The 13117-nt window shown below is 39.7% G+C and overlaps 1 protein-coding gene across 1 annotated transcript in view; it reads right to left on the reverse strand.

Annotated features, from left to right (window-relative positions):
- Nucleotides 1-3526: 3526 nt before the first annotated feature.
- Nucleotides 3527-13117, reverse strand: part of CD164 (CD164 molecule, sialomucin) — a 9785-nt gene continuing 194 nt past the window's right edge. The window contains exons 2-6 of the mRNA XM_010561639.1: nucleotides 10382-10465; nucleotides 9279-9350; nucleotides 7107-7280; nucleotides 5908-5988; nucleotides 3527-4948 (exon numbers count right to left, since the gene is read on the reverse strand). Of these exons, the coding sequence (XP_010559941.1) occupies nucleotides 4788-4948; nucleotides 5908-5988; nucleotides 7107-7280; nucleotides 9279-9350; nucleotides 10382-10465 (572 nt within the window). The 3' untranslated portion in view covers nucleotides 3527-4787. The remainder of the gene's footprint in view (nucleotides 4949-5907; nucleotides 5989-7106; nucleotides 7281-9278; nucleotides 9351-10381; nucleotides 10466-13117) is intronic.

The following is a 13117-nucleotide window of genomic DNA, read 5'->3' on the forward strand; positions in this document are numbered from 1 at the left end:
TTAATCAGTCCAGGCCATTTTAGACAATGCCACTGAACTGGCAACCTTGAAGCAAGAGAAGAACAATTTATATACAAATCAAACAGAGGCAGTAATACTCCAGTGCTGTGCGTATGCACTTCAGCATACTTGGATGCAGCATTCAATACCAGCTCCAGTCAGTTAATCTGCTAATCCATTTTAGGTACTGAGTGATGGAGATCCTTGCTCTGAGCAAGAGCAGCGCTGCACGTCCTCCCTTCACAGACAATGCAGCACAGTACAGAAAGGCAAGGTTATCAGTCAAAACTGAAAGGCTTCCTTTTATTGTGGTAACCTCAGACTGTGGTGGTGCAAAGCACAGCTAAGTACTTAGAGCAAAAGCATTGGGTCTGGTGTTTGGGGTTTTCTTTGTTTAGTTTGGTTTTTTTAACTGCTTTCCTATTGCAGCTCCTGTGTAAAAATGTGTAAGTTTATCTGCATTTCTCTTGAATGGAAAAAAGCTTGCTTTTATAGCCTAGCCAAAAAAAGACTCAAAGCTGTCATTCAGTGATGTGTCAAATTGTATTGCAGCTTTTGATGAGCTGGAATACTAACCTATGTGCCTTTTAGCATCATCCAATTCCCTGGCTGTTTGATTATTCATGTTCACAAACAGCTCAGTAGTCTTGTTATAAATAACTAAGATCTAGAATTAAATTCAGGCAACCCTTAACAGCATTGCAATGGTTAAACACTGAGTAAAGGAACTCAAACTTCTGTTAGAAATGCTGCAGTATTTCAAGATGGAGGATTCCTTCACCATTACTGAAACAAGCTTTATTTCATTCAAGCTTGCTGCTATGCCAAAACAAGTTACAATAATGCTGTAGAATCAGTTATCAAATAACATGAGTTCTTTTTAAGGTATGCCTTGAATGAATGACAAGGTGACTGATAACTATCCAAGGTCAGCTGTCACTAGAGAAGACATCAAATGTAATTCTAGTACATTCCAGGAACCAGATACCGATTTGGAAGTATAACAACAATATCACCATGAAGCACTTATGTGCCACTGCAGCAGTAAAAAGGAAAGGGCTGTCTCTGGCTAATTACAGCTTCTTGATAAAATACTTCAAGAATTACTCACCTTACTTAATACAGCAAAATTCAATGATTTTTTGAATGCATGAATGCTGTACCTATAGAAGACTACCTTCAAAGAACAGCAGTAACACAAGACTGGTACTATAGGGATAAACAATCTTCCATAGGCTTTCAGTGCTGTATTGTAACAAAAACTTAATTCAGTCCTTGACTGCATGCAGCGAATGGATGATTTTCTTCACGGCACAGTACTTTTAAGCACATCAGGAAGTTCTGGGTGTCTTCTGTTTCCATAAAGCCTTTTCAGAAACCCTACTAAAGTTTTTGCAGTTTCCCATAATATGAGACTGAGTTATGTCAATACTAGCTAGTGACACATTCACACATCACTCACTACTCACAAAAGCATCAAGTTCATGATGTGAAACTGCTGAGATGATTACTTCACTTGGAGCTGGTTATCATTTTAGTCAGTCTGCAACTATAGCATTGCACACCCTCTGTTCTCTTGTTCAAGGATACTGACAGTTATTTCCTAGCAAATATCCTCCTCTTTCTCATGCAGTCAGGAAACAAATAAGGCTCAGAGCAGTATCTTTTTCATGCTGCACCATACAGTATTGACTTAGTGTTTGGTATTTAGGAAAGCTAACTTAACTCTTCAAACCTTTCATACTCCTGCTTTCCCTACAGTTTCTTAATTCCTATGGAAAACAGCTCTTACCTCCAGACAGTCAGCAGACAGTTCCCTCTGGGATTGCTCACATTAAAGAAAGTTTACAAGTAAAATTTCATTCAACAGATTTTTTATTTATCAATTTGGTTTTGCGATTACAACTGTTTCAGTTTTCTTCCACTGAAGACAAAATACAAACTTTTACAGCAACACTTGCAGAGAACATTCATAAGATAACAGCTTGATATTTGCACAAGTTGGCTTCAAGAAAAAGCCAGATAACTTGAAAAGTCACTACAGTTCAGTGCCTAAAACTGATTTAGGAGCAAATACAACTACAGATCTATGAGCTACCTTCCACTTCAAAACACAAGGCTGAGAAAAACTGCAAGTTGTTACTTCAGGTTTTCTGCTAGTACACAGCACACATCAGCCAATACCGCCATTTCACAAGGAAGTAATTACTTTCTATAGTGAGGCAGCCAAGCACATGGTGAAGATGTATAACCCAGCCTCCCCTCCCCCCAAACAACTGAAAGGGAAACAATCCGAGCCACAACTCTGTAAATTGTGGATTATACCTTGTTGGCAAGCCTAATGAGCAAGCAGTGCATAGTGCAGGCCTTCCAGAACATGACTAAATTGATATAGTACAAGCTTGAGTTTTTCAGATTGGCAGCTGTATATGTCAGAGATCCTGGGTTTCCTAAGGTCTCAGAAAGTAGCAAATGCTGGCACCAAGAAAAATTTAGTAACTAAGGCAAGGTATCCCTTCCACCCTTTTAAACAAAATTTGAGGCAAAAGATTAAGCAACTTTAAGGCACTTCAAAAATTATTTTTAGTTTGCTTTACCAGCATAGTTTATCAGCAACCTAAATCGGGATCAGCATAGCTCATGAATAAGCATTTTAGCAACATTTTACAGAGCAACAAATTTTCTTTGTGGCTATGTCTGCCATGCTATGACATGTTCTGTGGCACTTTTCTGCAAGTTTCCCAAAAGACAGCCCTTTGAGGCCAAAAAAATTATATACTAGGCATACAGTTTGCTTTGCTGAGCTGAAGGAGAACTTTGTCACACTTTAGAAGGGCGTTTTGCTCATTTCAAAGCACAGAATACAAGCTCATGGATATCTTTTTAAACAAATAAAGGTAATAAAATAGCTCTGAGATAGATAGGGAAAGGACAGATTAAGTGATTTCACAATAAGGCGAAGGATATACCATCTAACCCACACACATACTGTTGCTGGAAACTGGCTGCTCACTCCGCTGTTTCAATAAACCTGAGCTGATTGTCTTAGTTTTGTTTAGAAAACCAAATCCTAATGAACTCAAAGATACAGTACTGGTGAGTAACTAACTTCTGTATTTTGTAGCAATTTGAGTTTTCTATGCAGCGCAACAGAAACAATGCCATTCAAACTAGAAGAATGCAAGAAAGCAAACCTGTACACAAAGTTTCCAACTGAAGTGCACTTAATTTGCTTCATATTTAAGTTCCACTGCCATGACTATTATCTGCATTAATGCTATCATTTTGTATTGGGTGCCAAATTCCAGTCAAGTCAGAGCTAGTAAGACAGTACTACAGATTATCCTGAAATTGATGATCAAGGGATATCACCAAAAGCTACATATTATGTGCTACAACCACTTGATTTTATCTTTACTTCCATTTTTCCTGTGGGTTTATTTTCACAGGTGCTCAAGCCAATCTACATTGGAGATGACATACCTTTGATACTCATATCACATGGCTGACCCAGCCAAGGAAAAAAAAAAATACTATTTAGCCAAATAGATTTCCTTAACCAGTTCACTGCAGGGTGACATAAACCTGATGCCATGAAGAGGGGAGGGAGAAAGAAACTACAGCAATCCTGACTAGGATCAAATTGGCAGATCCTCTGAACTACCCTTAACTGCTCCTTCAGCAAGCAGACATACAGGAGGGTAAAAAAGAAAACCACCACCCAACCATGAAATTAATTGCAACAAGTTTAAGAACCATTTGAATAAGAAAAACCTCAGGATTTCCCAAACACCAGTATTTCAAGTATAAATGTACATTGTTGCCTTTTTATACAGGGAGTGAACTGTATTTTATCACTAGTTTTATGGTTGGTCTTTGTAGGCCAGAACAAAAGGCAACTTAAAAGCTTCTGTCTGTAGCTGAACATTACTGTACCATGCTCCTTCACCCTCAAACAAGGTCAATAAGGGACAGTTACTTAGTGTGAGAAGTTTTTAAACTGGAATGCTCAAGTCACATGTATTCCATTCTCCTATATAAAGCTAGTACTTAGGAAAGAGTTTTATTATCTTTGAGATAGGTGGGATGCTTTTGCAGCCTACTGCTTTCTAGTCTTTTAAGGCACTAATCTTCATTTCTCCTTTAGAAGGACTACCCCTACATTCCTTCTCCACCCTCAACATTAATTGGAAAGGGCATAGGATTTCTGTTTGGAATGCAGTATTTTATCAGGCAACCTTTATTCTTGTGTAAAAAAATTTATGGGTTATGTTATTCTGTTAAGACATTATCTACTTCTACAATTTTGTTCATCTTTCTAGCAGCACACTGTAAGAGCCATAAGCTAGTATAAATGGTATTTCACTCCCTGAAGTCAGTCACCAATAATTCACATCTTGATAAAACTGAAGGGATACTGTATCAAATGTTGATTAAATTAGCCTTCACAATAAGTCATCATGAGATTGTCTATTCAAGACAGTGTTGCCACTGACTAAGAATCTCTGAACCTCTACATTTGGCATATCAAAAAAAGTCCCACAGCAGCAGCCACTAAAGGAAAATAAGACAGCCATTAGAACCCATGCAGCATATTGCAAGTAATCCTGTTGAAAAGATTCATATCATCTCTTGCCAAGTATAATGTTGCAAAAATATTCTTTGAAAGTCTTCTTCTAGAGATTTAAAGGATATTATGAACTGCTGTCTTCCATGAGCAACAGAAAATATTTTGGTTCAGTGAACTACAGGTGTTGGGCTGCTAGTCCATTATGAAGTGGCAGGTCCTAAAGTGTGTGATAGTTTCGGTCTTTCGACCTGCAGAACTTGTACAGAAAGAAAATAACTGCCTGCAGACCAAGAACAAGGACAATTCCACCTATGAAACTCGCAGCATCAAATGTAGATTTGCGTGGAGAAGGTGCAGGAGTCACAGTAGCATTTGTACCTGTTAAACACCACATTAGAGTTTGTGAGTGCACAAAGCTCACAAAAGTTTTACAGATTTTAGTATTGGCTTCCTTGTATTAAGATTACCCAAAACATCCAATAAGGAAACAAAAAATAATCAAAAGTAAAGACATATCAGCAGCTGCATTTAGATTAGTGATACTGAAATCCTGATTAAATACTGTTTGTACAAGGCTAGAGCTATTTATAGCCAAACTGCTCTGGACCTCAATACTGAGCAAGTTGCAGCTGGACTTTATTTGTACTTCAAAAAGCCAAAGCTTTCCTCCTTTACATAGAAGTGTATTATTGATATGCTCACATTCAAAATACATTTTCCAATCTCTGCTGCTTGCTCCAGTTTTTGCTTAAATTCAAATTAAATTCTTATCTTCCATCTACTGTACTTTACCCCAAGAGCTATGCTTAAAGAAATCAGCTGAAGCCAAAACACATTATCTGGAAGTAACAGCCATCTGCTGATGGCTAGTTTTAAAGAGCTTTACTTCATGAAAGCTTTTAATGAAATAGCATATTCAGGACTAGTGCTGAAATAAAATACTTCAGCTTATTCCCATCACTGTAGCTCAATTTATTTTTTTTTTTAATAGGCATCCCATTATTATGCTGCAAGTGAAAACCAAAATACCTTCTCCCAAAGATAAGCGAGTTAACAAGTGACTTCCAGCCACACTATTAAAAGCTGCCAGCTGATTTCATTTGACCAACACATTTCTGACTTGTAATATCTCACCAACTAGCTGTTTCTCAGGGTATTATCTTGCTACATACATACATCACCTCAACAAAATTAGACATGCCATGAAGTTAGAAGCGACAACAGCAGATATACTGATACTACTTTCATGTTGTCACTTATCTTTCAAGATAACACTTATAAAGCAACACTAATTTCTAAGTATTTTATGCTTTATTTATGCTAGTAGTAGCAGTTACCTGGAATACTGGTTGTTGTGGTAGCTGAAGTAATGGCAGTTGTAGGTAGAGGAGCATGTGTAGTTACATTGGTGATGTTAGCTGTTTGAGAGAAGACAGTATGTGCATACCATAAACTTCAAGAGCAAAGTTCACAAGCACTGAAGTTCTTATGTAAATGATTTGTCTTGTTTTGCTTAAACAAGGACAAGCTTTGACCTCAGACCGCACCTCACACAATTTATATGTTCAGCTGCATGGCATTAAGCCAAGTTTCTGCAATAGGGATTTTTTTTTTTTTTAAACTTGCATACTATCGTTAACCAAATATTTCAAGGTTCTCCACAGATCAGACAGTCATTCTTCCTTCAGACAAAACCACTTTTCTTTCAAGCACCAATATAAATGCTGGTATTTGAACAAGAATCAAGACAACTGAGAATCTGCATCAAGGCAAAGGACTTTTTCATTAAACAGCCCTTAGAACCAGTATTTACTGTACTAAAAAAGTACTTAATGTAGTACCTCTGGACAGGAGATAAACACAGGAAGTTTTGCTATACTCTTTCTCCCCTTGTGCCCAAAACACTAACTGTGAATGACATCACTGGAATAAGCAAACACTCACCTGTAGCTAGACTGTCTCCTAAAAGCCCTTCCATCAAGTCAGAACACTAGGTCTCTGACCACCCCCAGATTAGCATTACTAAAAATTAATCAGTATTCCACTATGTGCCTGGGACAAGTGCCAACATTTGTAGGTTTACTCAAAGCTAAACATCACCCTACTGTACATTAGGCTGCCCTAAGCCTAATCAAGTACCAACTCGTTACCTCCCAGCTCCCTTAAGCAGGGGATGCTTTTAAAGATTTTTTTTTTTTTTTGAGAACTTCACTGTTAAGAAGGCAGCACACATAAGAACAGAAATTTTTGAATTGGGCAACAAAAAAACCCCCAAACTCATGATTAGTGGGAATGACTGATCTAATTCAAACAATTACCACTGAGCCAATTCTTAATTATATTGGAAAGAAGGATTTCCTCTGTTAGACTTTTATAAAATCCACTTCTTCCAAACCTTTGGACCATTTCTGTATTTCATACATCAGATGTTTAGTAGTCATGCTGCTACAGTGATCTACAGAAAAAGCCCTTGTCCTTTATTTTATTCACCGGTTCCTAGTTTACTGCCATTCTATGTTCAGGGGTACTATATTACCTATAGTAGTATGAGCTGTGGTAGCAGAACTGGCCGTGGTAGTATTGGAAGATGGTATGGTAGTATTGGAAGATGCTGTGGTAGTATTGGAAGACGGTGTGGTAGTATTGGAAGATGCTGTGGTAGTATTGGAAGACTGTGTCGTAGCACCGGAAAGAGGAACAACTGTAGGAGCTATGAAAGAATAAAGAGTTACATTAAAGAGATTAATGACAGTATTTAACTAAAAAAAACCCAAAACCAAAAAAACTCACAAAACAAAACAGTACAGCAGCAGGCTGAATTTTAGGGACTTCATATAGCACTGAGTTCTATTGTAGTTTTGGTTTGAAATTACAAAGCAGTTGAATGTTCAATCCACCACACTAACAGCAAAAGTTGCATGAGTGAATACATGAAAAACCTTGTCACAGGCAGCCCAATCAAGTCAGTGTTCAACTAGCAACTCAAGATTCCTCAAAGCAAACAGAACGGAGAAGAGTCCTATTGTACAAGCATAAACTGTGCATGCTTTACACAACAGGAAACTAGGTATTCCATTCTGCTTCCCAACCGCACTGCAACTTAAATTGAACCTGACCTATCAGGTTCAACTAGAAATCGGTGGTTAGACAGCTGAAGCAGTATGAGGGGAAAACCAAAACATCCTCAAGAATCTGAAAGTTTAGCTAAAGCTTTCTGTTCGGAGAGCTGTTGCTGGTTGTAGGTGCTCTCAGCTTCAGCATGTGCTGTAAAAAAAAAAAAACAAACCAACAACTGTGAAGCCTTCTGCAACTTACTGTATTAACTGAGTTAATCACACAGACAGCTTATCTAAACTGTTGCTTAATCATACACTGATACATCAGCAGGCTTCCTGCTGAAATACCATTATATCCAGAAGCCTAAGGGTCATTTAAATGTGGTTGTTTACATCTTGAAACAATTCAGCATGGTGGGAAACCAGAGACGACTGTTTCTATAGAGAGGGGCTGGATATATCAGAATCTACATACTCTCAGGTCCTACTTGCATCAAGTCAGTTTAGGTCCACCTTTAACAATTTTTCCACGTCAATCCCTGAATGTAGTGCTGAGCCATGACACTGTAAGAGCGGATAAGGTATACGGGTTCTTCCACACCAACAAAGATCCTCTACTACAGGTGACAATTAAGTTTCCTTGACTATGCAGAAGCTAAAACACAACAACCTGATAATGTCACTACAAGTGTAACAGGAACAGATTGTAAAAATTCTACTCTCAGATATAGAACAAGGCATTGTCACAGCATGCTTGCTTTGGAAAGCACTAAAAATGGTACCATTAATACTCCTGATTAAGAGGTGATTGTTACAATTTTAGAAACAACACATAAGTCCAAGTCAAGCAGAATTATTTTGGACTGGCTGCCACCACCTCAAGATAGCCCATAACAGCATGGAAACTTCATCTCTGTTGGTGTGAGCCAGCCTCTACAGCAGCACTGTTAAACTCATCTAGACAAGAGTATTAAGAATTTTCATTTGCTGTTCTAGATCTTAAAACCAGAAAATCCTCTTTTAAAGTCCACTTCTCAGCTTTCAGAAAAACTAAAACTGGGGGGCTTTCACAAAAGTGAAATTCAAGATTTAATCTAAATTATTCATATCCTGCAAATCTGCTTTGCACAGCAGGCACAAATTACTAAGACTGAAGCAGATACACAGCTGAGCATCCTCCCAGCATGAAGGATTTACCTTAAGCAGTTCTATAACCCAGACCCTGCACTTCAGGACTGCATGAAGAGCTGTGCTAGTTAACAATTAAAATTGGAAGGTTCATAAGGTTTTCCTGTTTACTGCATCTCACATGAAGCAATGGACTTAGGTGAATCTTGGATATGCTATATCTAATAGGAAATGTCACCCATTTTAATCTAAGAAACCAAGGCAGTAGCCAGAGACATGTGTCTAGTAAAACGCCAGGCTTCTTGAAACAGAAACAGTAAGCAGTTAACTGAATGCACAACAAAATTGTGTATTTTAGTATCGCATATCATACGTTTAAGCTGGAAGCAAAGGGTTTATTTACATACTTGCACATGCTTATGTAAATTGTAGAAGCATTATTAACAAAGGTCAGCAGATGAAGGAGTTATAAACACAACTGCTTCACATTAAACTATGTGAAAGCTAAGTATCTAAATACTTACAAGAACACTGTTCTTCAACTCTACAGTTGCTAGACTTCAAATCTACTTCTGTTTCATTTACACACTTGTGTTCTGTCAGAAAAGAAGAGGCAAGAATATTTACAGCAGCAGAACTTTAAAGTGTTTGAGACATTGTCCTTAAATACTAATAAACTGTTCAAAGGACAAGCTAAACACCATCTTCTGGCCAGGGTAACATTAAAGCCACTTCAATATGCAGGACTTCAGTATTATATTAATAATTAGAAAAGTTTTAGTATTTTCTTTCACTACAGTTACTCTACCACTCATCAATACTTAGGCAGTACTTATACATGGCTATGCACCATTTTGCAGTAACAGTATAGCTTGCTATTTTTTCTTCATAGCCTATAAAATTAGACAGTGTTTCTACTATTTGTGGCATTTTTCAAGTTAAATATTTTGCATCTCTATGGTAGCATCATAAAAAAAACTGTCTTAAAAAAATTCTACATGCAAGCAAAACTTAGTTCTAGCTTTTCAAACAGGTCCTTGACCTTGAAATTGTTGAAGACATCAGTTTCTTATTCTCTGCCTGCACACCCTTCTCCCTTGACTCAGATTTCTCCCTCAAAGTTACATAGATCTCTTGGGTTTGCAGCACAAGCCTGTCGGTCAGACAACAGACAACACATGCAGAATTCAGAAAAAAGAGCTTCTTGAAGTACACTCTTGTACTGGACAAGTTACATCCAAAATTCTTTTCATTAGCTTTTCATTAGGTTCCCTGACTGAAGACCGGGATGTGCCTGCATGTCAGAATCCACTCACAACTCCTTAACAGCAAACACAAACGACTAGTTTGTTCTAAAAACATTCTGAACCATTTGGAAAACATTAGCTTATCAACAGCAGAGATTTAAATCAGAAGCCTTAAAAATCTGGGATTATCTTGAACATGTTCAGCTGTCTCCACATAAGAATTTGAAAAGCTTAACAACAGATATGAGTTAATACTTCATTAGGTTATCAAACAGAACAGTATATTTGTGTAATGAACATTAATATAGATGAAGTAGGTCTAGTTGAGTTTAAGGTTCTGCATGGCATAGTAAGGATCTGCACTGTGTAGTCTTCCTTACTTTCACATCTGATCCACTTGCAGCCTGCTACATTTGTGTCATTACCAATACACGAACTGCAGTTAGAAAGCTTTTCACAGATGCCTAAAAAACACAGAAATGCATTGATTAGGACAAAATTACCACTGTCAAAAGAGCAACTTCACCCACAGAAACAACTCTTAGATCCATGACTTCCCATATGTACATCTCCTGGGTTAAGGCACAATCCTTCCCACTGAACTAACTACAACTGAACACTGCAACTTAGTAATGCATTTGACCAGACACAAATACATTTCCCTCCAGACACTACCCATACTCCGAAACCAGACCCCACACGTACACCAAGATTTTGCCTCATGCAACCTCTCACTAAACAGATAAGAGGATACGCTACTCTAGTGAAGTTACCAAAGTTCACCAAAATAATTTTGCAGAAGTTCACCGAAGCCTCAGATGGTAAGAGCCTTGATCCTTTTGATTACATTTTTCCTTTAGGTAGTACAGGCAGCTATAAATAACCCTACAGTAGAAAGCAACCAGAGTATGGTAAATAAAAGACAAGAACCTAGAGGACTTCATATACAAATGCATATAAAGGAGAGCATAAAGTAAGTCAACCTATTCATATTTTGATCACAGCAGAAGCCAGTAACCTAACCAGTCCAGCTGCTTTTTTATGTCAATCTCAGTCAAACATTGTTGCCTTAAAACCACAATGACAATACATCCACTATCTGGATCAAGTAAGATCTCCTAATCTACAATTTTACTGCATTAGTTTTAATTAAGACTTACTCATACAGCCATCATGCTCAGAAAACCCACATACCACCCACAACTCCTTACGGTGCATACCCTCCAGCACACTTCACATCATATCCACCTACTCCAGGCACCTTTGGGTGACCTTTTACTTTACTCTGCTCCCTAGTGAGGGTATCGCTGCTATTCACAGATCTTTGGCAACCAGCATGGTAATTTATACCTCAGGATAACAACTACAAATACATGAACTAACTTCAGTATTCTCATAATTTGAATTAAACCTGAACCCACCTGGCCTTTCTCTTGGTTATGGTAGGATCAGGCTAGAAATACTGGCACTATTTCTTCACTTTCAAGAAATGTAAAAAGATATGAAAACACCTTTGTCGGTTTGCATCAGTGAGGTATGCAACAGACTTGCCCTGTTTGCTTCAGAAATAAGGCACTTAAACCACTTCAAGAGCTATATGACAGTTTCTGGATAACAGATTTCAGGAAAAAAAAAGTAATTTATTATTATCAGTATACATCTGAAGAACAATCACAGCACGCAGAACATTCACTTCTGACAAATGAACAACGTTCACTTTTATAAATTCCTCACTGGTACATAGAAAATTCAGCACAGTACATCTGTGGAGACAGGAGGACAGTTAGTGCAGCCAGCTAATACCAGGTGCACTAGGACTATCAAACTTTCAAAACAGCTTTCCCAAACTAGCATGGGGGAAGAACAGATTTACAAGAATAAAGGATCAGGAAAGTTTTATCACAGCAAAAGGTTTCAAGAATGAGCTGTTAACTTCAGAATCAGCAGCGGGGTGTCAGATGTTCTCCCAATGCTACTCCTGCTGTGAAAGGCTCACTTAGGATCTTTATATGGGATAACAGCAAGCTCCCCAGCTCTCCCTGTCAGCAGATGCCTGCTCTTTACTGAAAAAGTGCCTCTGGTACCATGAACTCAGCTCTTAAGCGTAGGCAAGCTCATGTTTGCTCCCAAGATAAAAACCTGTCTGTTGTACTGGCTCTTACATAGGGTAAATCCGGATACTCCCCTTACACTTGAGGGGGAGACCTAGAAACACTAACAGAGGCATGTCCTGCTGGACCAACACTGCCCTCTCCCTCTGCACCGGAGAGGTTGTTAATCTCTGGCTCTTGGCAGTCCTCAAGCAGTTCGCAGTTCCGATAGGGTGCCCGATATTGGCCTACATCACGTCCTCGGTGGTAGGGCTGAAGAGGAAATCTAGAAGGGCTGAAGCAGAGGTTACTGGACGGCTTCACACTTAAGTGCACCCAGTGCCATTACGCAATGCGGCCAGAGAACACTAAGCTACTTCCAAACCAACTTCTTTCCTTAGCTTTTTGGAGCATGTGGCACATTTTGTGGTTCTTGGCCACGTAAACACTTTAGCAAACAGCTCAGAGCCAGAAAGATTAGACGAGCCCACAGGACAAATAACGAGGCTATCATCAGGACAGCAAACAACCGGCAGCGGTGACAGAACACTGCTGGCGCACCTAACCTGTACTAAGTTCGCAAGAAACGAACGCGCCGCGGACGTTTTACCGGACACAAAGCCCCCCGCTGCTAGTCATTTGCTGCATACGGGGGGGGGTCGGATACCGGAGGCGGTGTGAAACCGCGCTACCGTATTTCACACCGAACGCTCCGCAGCGAGGGGAAAACCGAAAGCGAGTAAGAAAGGAGCCAGAGAGAAGCGGGGCGAGGAGCTCGGCGGGCTGCGGCCGAGGCGCTGAGGGCGATCGGCGGCGGCGCTGCCGCCTCGCGGAAGCGGCCGAGCTGTGAGGGAACGCAGGGCGGATCCCCCGCCGGGCGGCCGGATCCCCCGCCGGGCGGCCGGTACCGCCGGGCTCGGCTCTGCTCCCCTCCCCGGTCCCGGCAGAACGGAGGGCCGGTCGGTCGGAGGGTCGGTCGGCCGCCCGGACCGAGCTCGGTGCGCGGAGCCCGCCCCGTTCCCCCCC

Source organism: Haliaeetus leucocephalus, unplaced genomic scaffold, assembly GCF_000737465.1.
Source record: "Haliaeetus leucocephalus isolate CR32 unplaced genomic scaffold, Haliaeetus_leucocephalus-4.0 Scaffold149, whole genome shotgun sequence".
In the NCBI taxonomy this organism is placed as follows: Eukaryota; Metazoa; Chordata; class Aves; order Accipitriformes; family Accipitridae; genus Haliaeetus; species Haliaeetus leucocephalus.